This window comes from Myotis lucifugus, unplaced genomic scaffold (assembly GCF_000147115.1).
Source record: "Myotis lucifugus unplaced genomic scaffold, Myoluc2.0 scaffold_14, whole genome shotgun sequence".
Classification (NCBI taxonomy): Eukaryota; Metazoa; Chordata; class Mammalia; order Chiroptera; family Vespertilionidae; genus Myotis; species Myotis lucifugus.
In genome coordinates, this window is record NW_005871062.1 from 10,732,505 (window position 1) to 10,750,716 (window position 18,212).

Genomic DNA, 18,212 nt, shown 5'->3' on the forward strand with positions numbered 1-18,212 from the left:
AAGGTAAAGATACAAATTATGAACAACAAATACATATCTATCAACGAGTGAATCTAAAAACCAAGTGAATAAATAATCTGATGAACAGTATGAACTGGTAATTGTAATAGAATCAGGGACATAGAAAGGGAATGGACTGACTATTCTTGGGGGGGGAAAGGGGTGTGGGGGTGAGGGAAGAGATTGGACAATAATCGTGCACCTATGGATGAGGACAGTGGGTGGGGAGTGAGGGCAGAGGGTGGGGTGGGAACTGGGTGGAGGGGAGTTATGGTGGGGAAAAAGAGGAACCAATGTAATAATCTGAACAATAAAGATTTAATTAAAAATAAATATCAAAACTCTAAAATATGCTTCAAAAGTCATTAACTCTGGTTTTTCTGAGATTTATTTTTAAGCGTTAATTTTTATTTAATACTTTTTTCTTTCAAAAATGTCTTAACTGATTTAATTTTCCCCCACCAAAAAATAAAAGCCAATTTAGAGAAAAAAAAAATATTAACAAATACAAGCAGCAGAAAAGGCCAGCTGCTCTCTGCTGCTTCCCGAGGGAAAGCCAAAAAGCTGTGCCTCTGGCCTTCCTCTAACTGCAGGGCCTGCTTAGTTCCTCATTAGGCAGAGCTTTTTTCCAGCCCAACTTCCCTCATCCCAACTCCCCAGTCAGGATGTGAGGCACATGGTTGCTGGCGGTGAGAAGAATACTGTAGTTCCAGCCTCTGCTCCTTTAAGTCTCAGCCAGGATGGTGGTCACTCATATTCTGCAACTAGCCTCTCACTTGCCCTGGCCCAGAAGCCAGGGGCCTTCACTCACACCCACAGGAGCAGGCAGTAGGACTTCAGTCATCTTCAGATGACTCCTCTTCTGCCTCTTTTAACCACTGGATGAACCTCTGCAGCTGTAAGACAGCATAGAGGAGAGCTACTGAGGGAGGAGCACATAACCCTCCTGTTCTCCTTGGTGGATAAACAGCTCAAACAGAGTCCCAGGGACCAACCACCCTGGGGGCCAAGGACCAGACAACCACCATGGCAAGAGGGTAGCCTGACTCACCTGTTGGTTCTTGCGCAACTGCCGGCCTTTGTCAGTTGTTTCCCTTTGGTTGTACCAGCTTAGGATTGTTTCCTCAGCTAGGATCTCCAACTGGTAGAAAGCCATCAATACCTGCAGAAGGCCAGCAGAGATCTCAGAGACCATGCAGATCCAGCAAGATTAATGGATAACAGAGGAAGAGGAGGCAAGATCTTAGCACCTCTCACTACCAGGTTCTTAGCTCTCTTCTACACTGAACAGCCTTCTCCAAAACAGAAAAGAGTAAGCTCTTTACTGGGACAGGTATAACTTCTGGAACTATTGCTAGGTAGTGCTCTATGCATTCCCAGGGCAAAGCTGTACTATCCCAGCAATGAACACAATACCAGGGTGGATGGTACTGTTAACCAAACTCCATATTGGATTCATGTCAGTCTCTGTTTGTAGCTCCATGGAGGTCACCAAAGCCTGTTTCAAAGCAAATGCAGGACTATGAGTCTTGAGGTGGTATTCACCTTGGCCATGGAAGTACCAAGAGCTTCATGCTCCAGGAAGAAGTCCTCAATGGCTGCCAGCGCTTCCAAATGATCAGCTGCACGCTTTATGTAGTTCCTAAAAACAGGGCTCCAGGCCTTGAGCAGCTACAGAAGAAAGGAAAAGGGAGCTGCAACATATGCCTGAGACATACACCTGAACAGCAAAGAAAATAAATATTGATAGCATGCATCTTTCACGATATGGGAAGACAAGGAGATGATATAGGCCCTGTGGAATCATATCAGGACTTAGTAACTGCTAGCAGTCAGGGTTGGGGAAAAAGAGGTTCCCCAGCGATGGTGAAAGGGGTCAGATATGCAGGCTGCCTCAAAAATACCTATTCCCAGCCTACAGGTTGATCTTATTCTGAGTCAAATCATTTACAGTCAGAGAGTCTAAAGTCCAGATCTGATCTGGGTATACCTTTGGGGTCTGGCATAGCCGGAATCCTGGAGTCTCAAAGGCCACTTAGGATTGAACCTAACTTGACTCCTATGGACCAACCAAAGCTGCTCTAGAATCCAGTCTGATTCCAGAGGTGAGGAGAAACACAATATGCCACAACAAGACCTTCTATTCCTGATTTCTTTTAAAATCACCACAGCAAGGATGTGTATTTGCTTCCACCCAACCCCTTGTACTCAGCCCCAATCTTTGCTCACGGGAAGCAGCAGGGCACAGTAGCGGTTTGGATCCAGTGGGGAATCCATTTGTTGCAGGGGGAATTCCAGGACCACGTGGCTCAGTACCTGCATCACCTCCTTTAGGCTTATGTTGTAGGCGTACCTGTAGGGAGACTGTGGTGACACCAAGGCCTTCATTGGCCCTTTCAGCATGCTGTAGGGCTGACTTTGGTAGGACACTGGGGAAGAGGAAGTCAGATGGAACAACGTGGAAGGGGAGAATTTTGGAAGGAGGAATATGCCAAGACTAAAACCTAATGCTCTCCTTGCTCCAAATGCTACTGGCTTTGTATATTCGGGATGTCAAGGAAACAGGTTCCTGTATGGGGAAGAAACAGGAGAGCCTCTATCTGCCTGGGATTACTCCAGGGAAAGAAAATAGGGAGGGGCCGCTCTTACTTGAGAGAGTTGATCTCTAGGACTAGGTTATCACAAGAAATGTTCTCCTCCTTGCCCCGCTGTAGTGTTCCCAGGACTTCATTCTGGAACACTAAAATCAAAGCAAGAGTAAGTTCGTGGGGCCAACCTTACTCCAGAAGGTGTTAAGTCATTTAGTTCTGACTTGATACCAAACCTCTCCTGGGAGGAATACAAGTCTTCGGCTAGTTGATCCAGATAAAGAATAAACTGGAGGTTTTCCTCTCTCATCCCAAGATACTGCTTCCCTGGCCACTCACCTTTGATGTCATCCATCTGTGGGGAGCCTGCGCGGCTATCTAACTCCTCAGAATCCATACTTCGCTCACTTTCGGTTTCACTTTCTTCTTCTATGTTGATCGTGAGTCCTGAGAACCCATAAAGGGTAAGAAAAAAGAAAAATAAGGAATGAGCCATTGACAGAGAATCATATATATGGCCTGTCTGCATGAATAAAGCAGAACAAGTAGTCTGATTCTGAAGTGTTCACTCTCCTTTAAAATGTTCTGATTCAGAAAAGGTGTGTATGTGTGGCAGGAATAGGCCTATCTCACCCCACAGATTCTGCCGTAGTTCCTCCTCTTCTTCCATGTTCATGTCTGCAGCTTTCCAGAGGTAGCCTTGGCCTGCAACTCCGACTTCTGCTGGATTGTAACCTGGAAAGACAATGATCTTTCGCAAGGGCCTGTGGAAGTACGAATTCCTCCAGGAGGAAACACTGGTTTTTCTATGGGGCAGAGAGACACACAGATGCCCCACACCTGCTGAGCCTCACACCTTTCAGCTTCACTTTCTCCTTTTCTTGATCAGCCCCAGAATCATCACTGAACTGGCTATCGTCCTCATCTTCCTCTGCATCTGGAGGGTGCAAAGAGATCACCGAGCCCTCAGGCAGTGTGATGTTTGGACCCACTACCACCTAGGGGAGAAAAAAGGAGTGGGTGGCACAGATCCATTAGTGAGTTGGGGAAAATTACATTCTGACAAAGACAGTGACTAAGCCAAGTAGCAGGCAAATGAAACCACTGGATTTGGAATCTCAGTTCAGGCTGGATTATAGTTGGACATAGGTCCCTTCTGGTTTAGCATGACCACCACTCAGTTTGGGGCCTGTACAGAGTATGGAACCGGTTCTCACCTGGGAAGTGAGGACACAGTGTGGCTTCAGTGTAACTTGTTCCTTGACCTCAGCATTGTCACAAAGCAGAGACTGATGGATCTGTGCTCCAGCAGCCACTCGAACACCCTGCCACAGGTAGGCCTGGTCCAGCACCACGTTATCACCTGGCTCAGGACAGGAAGAACTCCTGGTCACTCGGGGCTCCAACTCCAGACCAGGGCCATTCCTGGAAGACATGGCTGACTGATACCAGCATAGCTCCCATTCAGCTCAAATACTCCATCCCCCAACTCACCAGAAATACCTGCTTCCCTTCTAAGCCCAGGCCTGAGAGTAGAACATTGCTCAGCCTGCCCATCCTCCACCAGGTTTATGACAGCTTATATGATTTGGCTGGAGAATAGTGGGCAAAGGCCCTCAAGGTGGGATTGTGCTGTAGGACTATCACATAGGACTTAAGAACCGGAGAACCCTCAAGATTTCTGGGGACCTCTAGACCTCAAGAAACTTATTAGATTCATGTCCATATCTATCCCACCTCTTCTTGTACATTTTGAATTAAAATCTTATTGGTCTTTTAAAGAGGCAGTTCAACTTAAAGCATCACATTCCTACATCTAAAGTGAGTCACTAAGAGGCTAACCAGGCAGTATGATAGAGTAAAAAGGACACTGGACTTAACAATCAGAATACTTAGATTTAAGCTCCAGCACTGCCTCTTTAGCTATGACCTTGGGCAACACAACCTCTTTGAGCCTTACCTATAAACTGGGGATAAGTAACACCTTCCTCACAAGGTTTTAGTGAGGATTAAATGAAATAATGTATGCAAAAGGTCTTTGTAAGCTGTAATGTACAGATGTTATTATTGCATGTTAATTATCCACTTGGTCTTGAATATGAATATAGGGTACCCTGGAATGTGAGGAATCACCCAGTAAGAAGCTCACAGGGCACAAACGACAGCTTCACTGTTTTACTTCTCTGTTCCCTCCTTTGTTAAGGGAGCCACTCTAGTTCCCTATTCTCAAGGACTAGTCCTCTGTCTCCTCTGGAGACATGGGCCTCCCCAGGTTCCTACTCTTAAGATGACTGGCTTGACTCCCCCACCTGTGCTCACCAATGTGACAGCCAGGGCCAATGACGCTGTTGGTGATGGAGCAATTGCTGCCAATGACAGTGCCAGAGCCCAGGAGCACATTTTCCTCCAGGATGCTGCCATGGCCCAGGCTGACCTCAGGCCCTCGGTAGATGTTGTGCCGGGAATGAGTGCAGTTCTGAGTTGTGTCGTCAGTGAAGTTTGCCTCTGGGGTTAGAGGGTAGACCCATCGGCGGATGACATCAGCGCAGACAGCTGCATACATGTGTAGGTTGGAGACCCGGGCACCATATTCCCTAGTTGTCACATGCATGTGGATCTGGTTCCCTAGAATCTGAGGACAAGGAAAGGGAGGTCGCCCAAGCAAGCAAGAGAGGAAGAACACCCCCAGGTACAATACTTTTCTTACCTTCGTAAGTTTCCCTCTGCCACTCAATGTCACAAATGGCCTGAGACTTTTGTGTACTGCTTCCCCCCAACCACAGCTATTTTCCTCCCTCCTAAGGCTCAATAAAACAGAAAAGGGGACCAAAAGTTATCTGCATGAGATGAAATCTTAGCCCTCTTTTATTATTTTATTAAAAACATTTTTTTAATTCATTGATTGATTTTAGAGAGAGAGAAACATCAATCTGCTGTTCCACCCATCCACGCATTCACTAGTTCACTCTTGCATGTGCCCTGGTAAGGGACTGAACCCAAAACCCTGGCATACTGGGAGGATGCTTCAACCAAGTGAGCTACCCAGCCAGGCTTAGTGTTTTTTTAAAGAGGCACTGGGAGCCTTTTCTTACCTCCTCATTCACTAACAGGCCTCGCACAAAGTCGTCCCGAGTTTGGTAGTCAAAGTTGTCTGTAAAGAGTTGAGCCACCTATGGGAGGAAGTTGGATGGGGTCAAGGTTAAGTGCTATTCTCTGGAAGCAAAGATAAGTCCCCAGAGACCTATCAGACCTATGACAGTGGGACAAGGGCCAGAATCCCAATATTGGGGTCAAGATGACAGCAACTATGTGCTGTAGAACAAATGAGAGAAAGAGGGAGTAGAAATATGCCCCTGGTCTTCTGGGGACGGGGAAGGGAAGTAACAAATCAAAGAGTTCTACTCTGTGCAGCCCTGGCCCTGAAGGGTTCACCTGGGGAGAGCAGATGCTGATATGACAATCCAGTAAATCATAGCGAATCTCCACTCCATCTCCACTGCCTCGGAACAAACTCTGTGGAGAGAGTTATAAGGATTTTAACCAGTCACACTGAATCCTGTCACTTTCCCACTTCAAAAAACCCAGACACCCACACACCAGAGGAAAAGAAAAACGTCGAAGGCCTTGGGTCTTCTGAAAATGGAGAACCCGGTTTGTGGCACTATCCATAGCCACTACCACATTGTCCTCATGGCAACGAGTTGGGTGACTGGGGGATGATTCCTTGAAGATCATTGTCATCACAGACACATTTTTTTCTAGCTTTCGCCTCAACCTACAAAGGATAGGAGGGAGAGGGTCTTAGGGCTCTGCTGGTCCCCTACCGTTGTCCCTACCATGTTCCCATCCTGACCTGTGTTCCTCCAGGGCTCTGGTAATATTGATGTTTGAGATGACGTCCCCATATACCAGAAGGAAGTCAGAGCGCACCAAGGCCTTGGCATCAACATCACGGAGAACATCCCCCAGTGATCGATATAGATCTGATGTAATTATTCGAACCACATTGAGAGATGTAGGGCGGCACCACTTGGATTTCCTAAAGGAAGGGTGGTGGTGGTAGTGAAGGGATTGAGTAAATCAAACATAAAGATCATGTAGAACTTCCCCATTTTCTCCCCCAATCAACATTCATACTCCTTCTCTGGCTTTTTTGAATTCCTGCCAGCGTCCCTCAACTTCAAAGAGCTTTATGAACTTATAATTAATGGTTTCAGCATCCTGTGTCACCAGGCTTGTTTTATGGGCTGGAGAAGCATGGTTATTTCCTCTCCATAGCCTAACCCCTATCCCCAAACATGGATTTGAATTCAAATTCCTGCCGAGACTTAGGATATACAAAGTTTCCTGGGAACACACTTTTCATGCCACTTTTCTCCTTTCAAAACCCAGACCAAATTTAGGAACTGTCTATTGGAGACTATGCTAATATCCAAGTCCTTATTTCCTAAGCTTCCATAAGTCCTGACATTTACTTTTCCAAGAAGATTTCACCAAACATTTGTTAAGTGCTTATTCTGTGTTTGGTAGTAAACTAAGCACTGAGAATACTAAGATGAGGAACACCCACACTTAGTGGCTTACCACAGCAATAAAAAACAAAACAAAAAAAACAAAAAAAAGCAAGCCCCCCAAAAACAAAACAAACAAACACAAAAAAGAACAAAGATGAGGAACAGCTCAATATTTAGAAACTCAGTGGAAAAACAAACATGTTACTCTTATAACTTCCATATTGGAGCCATTCAATAAAAAGCAAAACCCACTGGGATCAAACTTTATAAGAGAGTCAGGAAAAACCCAAATGCTATTCTTTAATCTTTGTCACAGTTTCAACTGCTCACCTCTAATAAGTGAAGAGAATACCCTTAGACCTTATGATGGCCTCTACATAGACACATTTTCCCCTTATTTATTTATATTCATCCTTAGAAAACTGGACAAAAATGGTGAAACATGGAAAGAAAAGTTGCAGGGCCTTACAGTAAATGTTCCTTGATTTGAGCAGCTTTCCAACAACAAAACACAAAGGTTTCCTGTACGCCTGTGGCAGTCAGAAATTCCAAAGTGTAGTCAATTAATGCCACGTTGGCCAGCGGCAAGAGGACCTGCAGAGCAGATGAAAAAAATGTGAAGTCTTGAATCCGGCCCTCTACGTACCTTTCTTTCCCCCATTACAACAATTTTCACTCCTATATCAGTGTTTCCAAATGCTATAGTTTTGTTTTATCTTTCAAATTTAAAAGTAATCAGGCTTCTGCCTTTGATGTTCATAGCATGCTCTAAGCATTAGTCTAGCAGTGGTTCTTAACCCTGAAAATACATCCTGCACATCAGATATTTACATTACGATTCATAACAGTAGCAAAATTACAGTTATGAAGTAGCAACAAAAGTAATTTTATGGTTGGGGGTCACCACAACATGAGGAACTGTATTAAAGGGTCGGGGCATTAGGAAGGTTGAGAACCACTGGTAAGGTGTTGCAATTTGGATATAGTAAGCATAAAATCTACTTGCTTAGCATCAATCAGATACAGAGCTCTTATAGGAGACCCCTCTGACAAAGGAGACTCCTGGAAATCAATTTTATCTCCAGAAACTTAAGCGTTGCTAAGGCCCTTTCCCCATAAAACTTCCTTCCTTGATCCCTTTCTAAGAGTCGGGGGCTAGCCAACCTCCATCACCTGTCCATGAGGCTTTTTGCTGGGAGTGAGGAGTCAGGATTTTCCCTGAACTGAACGCAGTTCCCTCTCTGAACTAGGAATGGCTGAGTGACCCAGCAGTATCCAGGACTAGCTCATAGCTCAGTGTCTAGACCAGGGATTTCCAACCGGTGTGCCACAAGAAATCTTAAAACATGCAAATACCTGACTAGTTAGTCAGGGGCACTGACCACTTTTCCCTTAGATTGTCCAATACAAAATGACAACAGCCAACACAACGACAGGTATCGGTGTTAAAGAGTCAACATTACCAGTATACCTATTTTTGGTCAGATCAGCAATATATATATATAAAATTTGGGGTGCCGCATAATTTTTGTAATTAGCTTATGTGTGCCGTGAGATGAAAAAGGCTGAAAATAGCTGGTCTAGACAACAAGACAGAGACTGCCGGCCACCAGCCACTAGGCCTGTTCTGGGCCTTTGGACAGATGGCACTGGCTGTCACTGAAACCTGGAAGGGGAAAGTGTACTGCACCGAGACCCAAAAGAGCTGTCCCTCTGGGATCAGACCCGTCTGCACCTTTTTTAGGCAAAAGTAGGTGATACTCCCTTTCACCTAAGGATTTCTTTTTTGTCTCCGCACAAAGGCCTCGCAGCCTCCTCAGGGGGCGTCGACTCTCCGCGTGAGGGCTTCTCACAAGCGCTGCTTCTCCAATTTAGCCTCCCATGCCCCCCAAACCCGAGTTAGACCGCACGGCCACGGCTGCCAGCCTCTCCCCCGGGCGGGCTCTGCCCGTCTGCCTGCCCTTCTCCTAACTAGATACACCCCATTTCGAGCAAGGAGGTTGGGCACGCGTCCTCCCGGAGCACGCCTCCCCCGGCAGACGGAAGGTTAACCAGCTCCAGCCCCCGCCGCTCCCGGCCCTCCGACGGCTCTCCCCCAGGCGCTCACCCGAGGCTGGTCCTTGGAGATGGGGAAGAAGCGGCGGTTGAAGCTATCCGCCACCAGAACGGCTTGTAGGGGCGGCGGCGGTTCCTCCTCCGCCGCTCGGGCTCCCCCCGCGCCGCCGCCGCCTCCCGGCCCGCAGACACTGCGCTTGTTGGCCCGACTGGGCATCGCACCAGGCGGCACCACCACAGGGGAAGCCATCTTCTCTCACCGCCACCACTTCCGCACGGACACTGACACCGCACGCAGTAGGGGCCAAAAAGGACCCAGTACTCCAAACGCGGAGGACCAACGGAGGGAGGGCGGGGAGAGGAGAGTGCGCATGCGCCTCGCCCAGGCGCCAGCCCCGCCAGGAGGCTCAGCAGTTTGGAGCCGGCTTGGGGCGCGGCCGCCGCGCACCTGACCTGTTGAAGCGCTGGGGGTGGGGTCCTATGGACCGCAGACTGGATCTGCAAGTATAGTAGGCCTTCATTTGTACAAGAACAGGATGAGATTCTTGCGGGATGATGAGGCTTGTGGTCTCTGCGAAGGTGCCAGATCCATTCTGGATATTCTTCCCCGCCCCTAGCTTGTTAAAAATTGTAGCCTTTCGTCATTCTACTCATGCCGTGTGACCCGGCACCTTGGGGAGCTCGAGTCAGACATCCCCTTCCCGCAGGGAACTCGGTCTACGTAAACACAAAGCGTGGTACAGTAGGGCGAGTAGTAATTCTCTCGAGCGCCGATTGTGGCCGGGCTCGACACAAGCATGATCTCATTTAGTTCGCCACACGTCTCCGTGAGAACATACTCATTCGTTCAGCAAACATTTCTTGAACTCTACGAGAGGTGAGGATCACCCATCTAGTAAGTGGAAGAACTGGTACCCGATCTGTCTGACTTCATAGCTCCACAATTTTTTTCTGCCAAGTTATGTGGGTGATAAAAATTACTCTTTCATGGTATCTTCAATGATTCATTCATTCATTCATTCATTCATTCAGCCTCTCAGCATTTATTGAAACCCTACTCTGTCACCATCAGGGCGCAGATAGGGGTGGATCCAAGAACACTCTGCATAAAGTTGAGTGGGTCTGGAGTTAAGCAGCAAGCTTTCCAGGCAGAAGGGACCGTGAGCGCAAAGGTCCGAGGCTCGAGAGGCGCCCCCTAGTTGAGGAAAGAGGCGGTGGCTGCGGGGGTAACCCGGGCTGCGGAGTGCGAGACCGTGGGGGGCGGTGCAGGCGAGGCGAGCCAGCGTAGGCGTCCTGCGCAATCAAGGAGCTTTCTCGCCAGGCGCGCGTCCTCTCTGCACCAGAGCTGTCTGCATTCTAGACCCGCGGATCCCGCAAAGGTCAGCAAGGCTGTTCCCTCCCACGCGCGCGTTGCCCGTCGGGATGTGGAGTTCGAAAGGCTGACGTTGCTTCTACGTGGCGGTTGCCGCTGGACCAGCGGGACCAAGGCCTCCTCCTGGTGGGACCGAGGAACCTGTCATTTCTTCCCTCTGCTAGTTAATGATAGCGCGGAGAGAGAACCGTTTCTTAAGGCTTTTGGAAAATTTAGCCCGGAGAAGGAACGGCTGAAGGCAACTTGGAAAAAGTGTTCACTTAAAATGAGTGTACATTGTAGAGGAAGGTGTTGACTGCCCGGCAAATCCACAGGCGGAAAGAGAGCAGAAGGGTGATTATTAAATAGCACCTGTGATTTGCCTGTAATGGGTGCGCGCGCATGGGTGGGAACAACCTTTGCAGGGATAGGGGTGGCAATGGGGTGGGGATGGGGTGTGGAAGCAGGTTCAATTGTAGAGAATTTTTTAAGTGACTCCTGAGACCTTGGAAAGTGGTGAGTGGTAAATTCAGGCCTTCTTCTGTAGGCAGGTAGCGGAAGGTGTGTTTGTTTGTTTGTTTGTTTGTTAACATAATATTTTCCCTTTATTTTAGAGCCTAAACGTGCCCCTCCTGGGGGGGATTGAATCCGAAACCTGGGTATGTGCTCTAACTGGAATCGAACCCGCGACCCTTCTGTGCACAGGAAGACACCCCGACTACAGGGGCCAGGGCTGATTAGATAAGGTTTTAAAGGATGGTCTCAGGGAGAATCTCTCTCAACTTAATTGTTTTGTTTGTTTTAAAACTTAACAATAACAAAGCAAACAAATATGAGCAAATGCCTTAAGTAGACACTTCTCCAAAGATAAATAAATGGCCAATAACCACATGAAAAGATGCTCAACAACACTAAAAATTAGGGTATTGCAAATCAAAACTGCAATGAGATATCACTTCATTAGGATGGCTACTGTAAAAAACAAAACAAAACAAAACAAAACAGAGAATACCAAGTATTAGTGAGGATGTGGAGAAATTGGAACCCTTGTGCATTGTTGGTGGCAATGTAAAATGTTACAGGGGGTGTGGAAAACATGTAGGTGTAATTGTAGAAATTTTTTGTGTGGTGGTTCTTCAAAATATAAAACATAGACTTGCCATATGATCCAGCAATTCTACTTCTGGGTATATACCCAAAATAAGAGAAAACAGGCACTCAAACAGATATGTATTTATTTTAAAATGTATTTTTGTTGATTTTAGAGAGGAAGGGAGGGAGAGATAAAAACATCAATGATGAGTGAAAATCATTGATCGGCTGCCTCCTGCACGCCCCACACTGGGGATTGAGCCTGCAACCTGGGCATGTGCCCTGACCAGGAATTGAACTGTGACCTCCTGGTCAATGTGCAACCATTGAACCACGCCAGCCAGGCTCAAACAGATATTTATATACCCATGCTCATAGCAGCATTATTCACAATAGATAAAACATGGAAGCAACCCAAGTGTTCATTGATAGATAAATGGATAAGCAAAATGTGGTATATACATACAATGGAATATTATCCACCTCAAAAAGGAAGAAAATTCTGATATAAGATATAACATGGATGAAAATTGAGGTTATTATGCTAAGTGAAATAAGCTAGTTACAAAAAGAAAAATATTGTATGATTCCATTTATATGATGTATGTAGAGTAGTAAGATTCATATAGACAGATTGTAGAATGGTTGTTGCCAGGGATTTGGGGGGAGGAGGAAATGGGGGTTATTATTTAATGGGTAGAGTTTCAGTTTTGCAACATGAAAAGAGTTATATGGATAGATGGTTGATGGTAGCACAATAATGTGAATGTACTGAATGTCATTGAACTGCACACTTAAAAATGGTTAAAATAGTAAATTTTATGTTATATATATTTTATCACAATAAAAAAATTGGGAAAAAACTTACTGGAAAGATACTGAAAACCACCAATACATAATGACACACACACACCCACACACAAACTCTGTAATAAAAATCCCTTCCCCTACTTCTCTCACCCTACTCAACCCCTGGAGTTATAACCATCTATCTATATATATAAAAGGCTAATATGCAAATTGTCCCCTTGGGAGTTCGACCGGGAGAGTTCAATCGCTTGCTATGACGTGCGCTGACTATCAGGGAAGGAAGACCCCAGCTGGCAGCCGGAAGGCCCTGATTGGCCCTGATAGCTGGCCAGGCCTAGAGACCCTACCCGTGCAGAAATTTTGTGCACTGGGCGTCTAGTTATTAATAAGTTGGTGGGTATTCTTTCCATTTCCCCCTGAAGTTTATATATTGATATATCTGTATTTATAAATATATTATATGCCTAAATACACATATACCATATATACATATGCAAAATACATATATGTATGCCCAGCTGGCGTGGCAGTGGTTGAGCATAGACCTATGAACCAAGAAGTCACAGTTCAATTCCTGGTCAGGGCATGCTAGTATGCCTGGGTTGCAGGCTCGAGCCCCAGTAAATGACTACAGGAGGCATGCAGGAGGCAAACAATCGGTAATTCTCATCATCGATATTTCTCTCTCCTTCTCCCTTCCTCTCTGAAATCAATAAAAATATGTATAAAAAAACAAAAAAGACCCCCCCTAATGCATATACAGTATCTACATGTATATTCACACACAGACTTATGTCTAGAGACAGTGTACTAGATGATTATATGCTGGTACTCCAGAGCCAGAGTTCCTGAGTTGCATTCCAGGCTCTAGTCATTTACTAGGTGTTTAGCCTTGGGCAAATTATTTAATCTCTATGCCTAGACTTCCTCATCTTTGAAATGGGATAACAATACCTAACCTTAAAAGACTGTGAGGATTACATGAGATAATACGTGAAAAGTTCTTAGAACACTGTTTGACACATTATCAACACAATTTAAGTATTAGCTATTATGATGATGATGCATTTTGTCTGCAGCTTATTTTTATTTAATGTATAGTGCGATGTAGACAAATCTAGCTTTTTTAATGATTCCATTCTGTAGTATGAATATACCATTATTTATCCAATTATTTCTTGATTAATAAACATAAAATATTTTTGCTATTATACATAATGCTGCAACAAGCATACCAGCATCCTCCTATTGCTCTCTTTATATATCTGCATTTCTTTCTTTTTTTAAATTGATTTTTAGAGAGAGGGGAAGGGAGAGAAAGAACACTGATTTGCTGTTCCACTTATTTATGCATTTATTGGTTGTTTCTTTTTAAAAATATATTTTTATTTCAGAGAAGAAGGGAGAGAGGGGGAAAGAGAGAAAGGGAGAGATAGAGAGAGAGAGAGAGAGAGAGAGCAATGATGTGAGAGAAACATTCATCGGCTGCCTCCTCCATGCCCCTACTGGGGATTGAGCTTGCAACCGGGCATGTGCCCTGACTGGGAATCAAACCATGACCTCCTGGTTCATAGGTTCACGCTCCATCACTGAGCCATGCCAGCCAGGCTGATTGATTCTTGTAGGTGCCCTGATTGGGGATTGAACCTGCAACCTTGGTGTATCAGGACAAACACTCTAACCAACTGAGCTATCTGGCCAAGGCTTGCATTTATTTCTTAGAATTCCTTTTTAAAGTAGAGTTACTGGTTCAAATTGAATATAATTCCCATGGCAGGGGATATGCTGTTGAACTCACTGGGAAGTCTGGGGAGGCTTAATTGTTTATGGTGTTATTATTTCATTGCTGCCCATGAAAAATGTGCCATTTTGCCCTTACACCAGCAATGTATGAGAGTGCCTTTCCTCCCATAGCCTCACTAACAGAGTATGTTGTCAACAGTTTGGACTTTCTGCCAGTTTGTAGGAAGAAAAAGTGTAGTTTTAATTTGTATTTCTCTTGTTTTGACTGGGATTGAACATCTTCCCATGTTAAAAGACATTTGTATTTCTTTGGTCAACTGTCAGTACTGGTTCTCTTTGTAAATTAATATATCAGCATTAGGTTTCAAAAGGAGTCTTGAATATCAATCAGTCTAGATGTAAGCTCCATGAAAATCAGGGCTTTCTGTCTGTTTTAGTCACTACTGTATCCCATATGTCATCTGGCAAATGCTCCATAAATATTTGCTGAATGAATGACTGGTTGTTGCTAGTCAGTAAATGTAATGAGAGTCTTATCAACTTGAGACAATAAATAAAAGTAATTTCAGCCCTAGCTGGTTTGACTCATTGGATAGAGCATTGGCCTGTGAACTGAAGGGTCCCAGGTTTGAATTCGGCAAGGGCACAAGCCTGGATTACAGGCTTGATCCCCAGTAGGGGGCATGCAGGAGGCAGCTGATCAATGATTCTTTCTCATCATCATTGATGTTTCTATCTCTCTCTCCCTGTCCCTTCCTCCCTGAAATCAATAATTTCAGGCCCCCCCAAGCTGAAGCTCATGTTTTTTTGGTTTTTAATTGTGGTAAAATACATATAACAAAATTTATTATCTTAACCATTTTTAAGTGTACAGTTCAGTAGTGTGAAGTACTGGCAACTGCTATCTACTATCTGCTCTATGAATCTGACTACTCCAAATACCTCATATAAGTGAAATCATATAATGTTTGTTCTTTTGTTACTAGTTTATTTTACTTTACATAATATCCTCAAGGTTCATCCATTTTGTAGCATATATCAGAATTTCCTTACTTTTTAAGGCTGGATAATATTCCACTATATGTATACATTATATATTGTTCATTCATTTATCTACCAATGCACACTATTGTGGGTGGTAGGCGGGTGGGGGAGCGGCGGGGTCAAGCATGGCAGACCACATTTTCTCTATTCCCCTCTAGCCTCGCGCCTGGACTGTGCCCCTGGGCTAAATCGGCAACATGAGCAGCAAGAACTTGGATGAGAAAGATGACTTTGATGAGCAGTTGCGAATGCAGAAGTTGTATGGAGACACTGAGGATGGAGATACTCAGAAAGATCCCAGTAGAGAAACCAATTCTTTCAGGCAGCAGCCAGATGACACCCCCTACGAGTGGGACCTGGATAAGAAAGCTTGGTTCCCCAAGATCACTGAAGATTTCATTGCTACATATCAGGCCAATTATGGCTTTCCTAATGATGGTGTGTCTAGCTCTACTGCAAATGTTCAAGATGTTAGTAGTAGGCTTGCGGAGGAAACTCCTGAAAGAAAAACCTCTGAACCCAGTGATCCCAAAAATAGGGGAGAAAAGAGAAAGGCTGAATTAGGATGGTTTCATGTTGAAGAAGACAGAAATACAAATGTATATGTGTCTGGCTTGCCTTCAGACATTACACTGGATGAATTTATACAGCTCATGTCCAAGTTTGGCATTATTATGAGAGATCCTCAAACAGAAGAATTTAAGGTCAAGCTTTACAAAGATAATCAAGGAAATCTTAAAGGAGATGGGCTTTGCTGTTATTTGAAGAGGGAATCTGTGGATCTTGCATTAAAACTTTTGGATGAAGATGAAATTAGAGGCCACAAATTACATGTCGAGGTGGCAAGGTTTCAACTGAAGGGGGAATATGATGCCTCTAAGAAGAAGAAGAAGTGCAAGGACTACAAGAAAAAGCTGTCTCTGCAACAAAAGCAGTTGGATTGGAGACCTGAGAGAAGGGATGGGCCCTCCCGAATGCGCCACGAGCGAGTTGTCATCATCAAAAATATGTTTCATCCCATGGATTTTGAGGATGATCCATTGGTGCTGAATGAGATCAGAGAAGATCTTCGAGTAGAGTGTTCAAAGTTTGGACAAATTAGGAAGCTCCTTCTGTTTGATAGACACCCAGGTGGTGTGGCCTCTGTGTCCTTCAGGGATCCAGAGGAAGCTGATTATTGTATTCAGACCCTTAATGGACGGTGGTTTGGTGGCCGTCAAATCACTGCCCAAGTGTGGGATGGAACTACAGATTACCAGGTGGAGGAGACCGCAAAAGAAAGGGAGGAAAGGTTGAAGGGATGGGAGGCTTTCCTCAATGCTCCTGAGGCCAATAAAGGTCTTGGCTGTTCAAATTCCATCTGTGCTTCAGAAAGGGCAGGGCCTTCTAGAGGAAGGCATTTTTCAGAGCACCCTAGCTCATCTAAAATGAAGGCTCAAGAAGCTGCAACTCAAATGGAATCTGAAGAACCTATAGATGAAAAGTTTGAAAAAACAAAGGATGGGGGAGAATTCGAAGATGCTAAAGAAAGTGACCTCAAACGAGAGGCTGAAGAATGCTACCCCCCAAAAGAATCTGAAAGAAGGTATGAGGAAGGCTGCCCCCAAAGATATCATAGAGACTACCTTGAAAAAGAGTCTGGAGAAGGTAGTCCCAAAAAAGAGTTGGAAGAGGTTAGTCCTAAAAGAGGTGCTAAAGTGAATGACCCTGGAAGAGAATCCAAAAAGCGACTGAGAAATGATTTTGAAGAGAATGGCTTTGAAAAGGAGTCTAAAGATGGCCCCAACAAGGAGTCTGAAGAAGAGAATGGCCCCCAAAAGGAGTTTGAAGAAAATGAGTTGGAAAGAGAATCTGAAGAAGACTGCTCTGAAAAGCTGTTTGAAGATGGCCCTGAAAAAGAATTAGAAGAAAATGGCCCCCAAAAAGAGTTTGATGAGAATGGCTCCGACAAGGAGTTTAATGAAAATGTGCTCGAACAAGAGTCAGAAGAAAATGACTCTGAAAAATCAGAATTTGAAGATGACAACTCTGAAAAAGTGTTTGATGAGGAAGGCTCTGAGACAGACTTTTACGAAGAATCAGATGAAATGGAAGGAGAAGGAGATACATATGAAAAAGTTTTTGATGAGGAGTCTGATGAAAAAGAGGACGAAGAAGATGCAGATGAAAAGGGGCATGAAGATGCTGATGAAAAGGAGGAAGGAGATGATGCAGATGAAAAGATGTTTGAATATTCAGATGAAAAAGAAGACGAAGTGGATGCAAAGGAGAATGAAGAAGGTATAGATGAAAACATGTTCGAAGATGGTGATGCCAACGAGAAGTTGTTTGTAGAGGATTCCTGTGGGAAGTTGTTCGATGATTCTGATGAGAACGGGACGGTGGGTGGTTTGGGGCATGTTCAGGAAGAAGGGGCCCTGTCCACAGGCAGCAGCTTTATCCTCAGTGATGATGATGATGATGATGATGATGATGATGACGACATTTAATCCCTTAAATTTGCTTTTGAGAGAAATTCCTCCACAACATTTTGCCTATGCTCTAGGGGAATTACTAGTAGTGTTAGTGAACATTGCATAGTGATAGGATGCCTTCAGATTAATGCATTGACTTTTTCATTGTTACCCATACTTAATGATCATAAATATTTGTTAATTGGCTGTTCAGTTAAAGCTTCATAGTCTAATGCAAGTAAACTGGATACTCGTTCTTTGTCAGATTTGTTAAATACATGCAGAATATTTTTTAAAAGTATTTGGTGAAAGTTTGTGATATTCAAAAATAAAAATAAGTTGTTAATATGCAGAAACTGAAAATTGGACTTGAGTTAAATTGCATTTTAAATTTTTTGCTATTTGCTTTGTTCATATTTAAGTTTAGTTTTTAAAGGATTTGAAAAATCCCATAGGCGTCTCCTTGCTTCCAGCTTAGCTCCTATTTCTCCTCTCTAAACCAGAGCATGTTACTAAACTTATAAGGTAAATAGCACTTTGGAATTTTCCCCTGCCCAGTCCT

General features: G+C 44.5%; 2 protein-coding genes across 7 annotated transcripts; one reads left to right on the forward strand and one right to left on the reverse strand.

Annotated features, from left to right (window-relative positions):
• Positions 1-351: 351 nt before the first annotated feature.
• EIF2B5 (eukaryotic translation initiation factor 2B subunit epsilon) lies at positions 352-9,786 on the reverse strand. Of its 6 annotated transcripts, none has more exons than XM_006084856.3 (16): positions 9,210-9,786; positions 7,572-7,696; positions 6,442-6,627; positions 6,186-6,363; positions 6,021-6,101; positions 5,681-5,758; positions 4,908-5,220; positions 3,806-3,951; positions 3,445-3,586; positions 3,222-3,323; positions 2,928-3,035; positions 2,650-2,740; positions 2,230-2,353; positions 1,546-1,671; positions 1,052-1,162; positions 352-896 (listed from the first exon to the last, which is right to left on the reverse strand). In XM_006084856.3, exons 1-16 carry the CDS (start codon positions 9,405-9,407, stop codon positions 837-839), a joined length of 2,169 nt encoding a protein of 722 aa, XP_006084918.1. In that variant the 5' UTR covers positions 9,408-9,786; the 3' UTR covers positions 352-836. The 6 variants fall into 6 exon arrangements, 2 of the variants coding, with proteins under 2 accessions (XP_006084918.1, XP_014307779.1); XM_014452293.2 differs by having other exon boundaries at positions 1,052-1,183; positions 9,210-9,493; XR_002828236.1 differs by lacking the exon at positions 352-896 and having other exon boundaries at positions 2,230-2,429; positions 9,210-9,496.
• A 925-nt stretch (positions 9,787-10,711) lies between these two features.
• LOC102420088 (HIV Tat-specific factor 1 homolog) lies at positions 10,712-17,973 on the forward strand. The gene is made up of 3 exons (XM_014452292.2): positions 10,712-10,862; positions 11,123-11,167; positions 15,356-17,973. Exon 3 carries the CDS (start codon positions 15,395-15,397, stop codon positions 17,684-17,686), a length of 2,292 nt encoding a protein of 763 aa, XP_014307778.1. The 5' UTR covers positions 10,712-10,862; positions 11,123-11,167; positions 15,356-15,394; the 3' UTR covers positions 17,687-17,973.
• Positions 17,974-18,212: the final 239 nt, after the last annotated feature.

Bases quoted from the DNA above. Each gene is read 5' to 3' on its own strand.
- EIF2B5 (XM_014452293.2), bottom strand. From the start codon at position 9,407: ATGGCTTCCCCTGTGGTGGTGCCGCCTGGTGCGATGCCCAGTCGGGCC. The intron at 6,102-6,185 runs GTGTGTGGGTGT...CTCTCTCCACAG, and splicing joins GACGTTTTTCTTTTCCTCTG to AGTTTGTTCCGAGGCAGTGG. The intron at 5,221-5,680 runs GTAAGAAAAGGC...CCTTGTCCTCAG, and splicing joins GCCTGTTAGTGAATGAGGAG to ATTCTAGGGAACCAGATCCA.
- LOC102420088 (XM_014452292.2), top strand. From the start codon at position 15,395: ATGAGCAGCAAGAACTTGGATGAGAAAGATGACTTTGATGAGCAGTTG.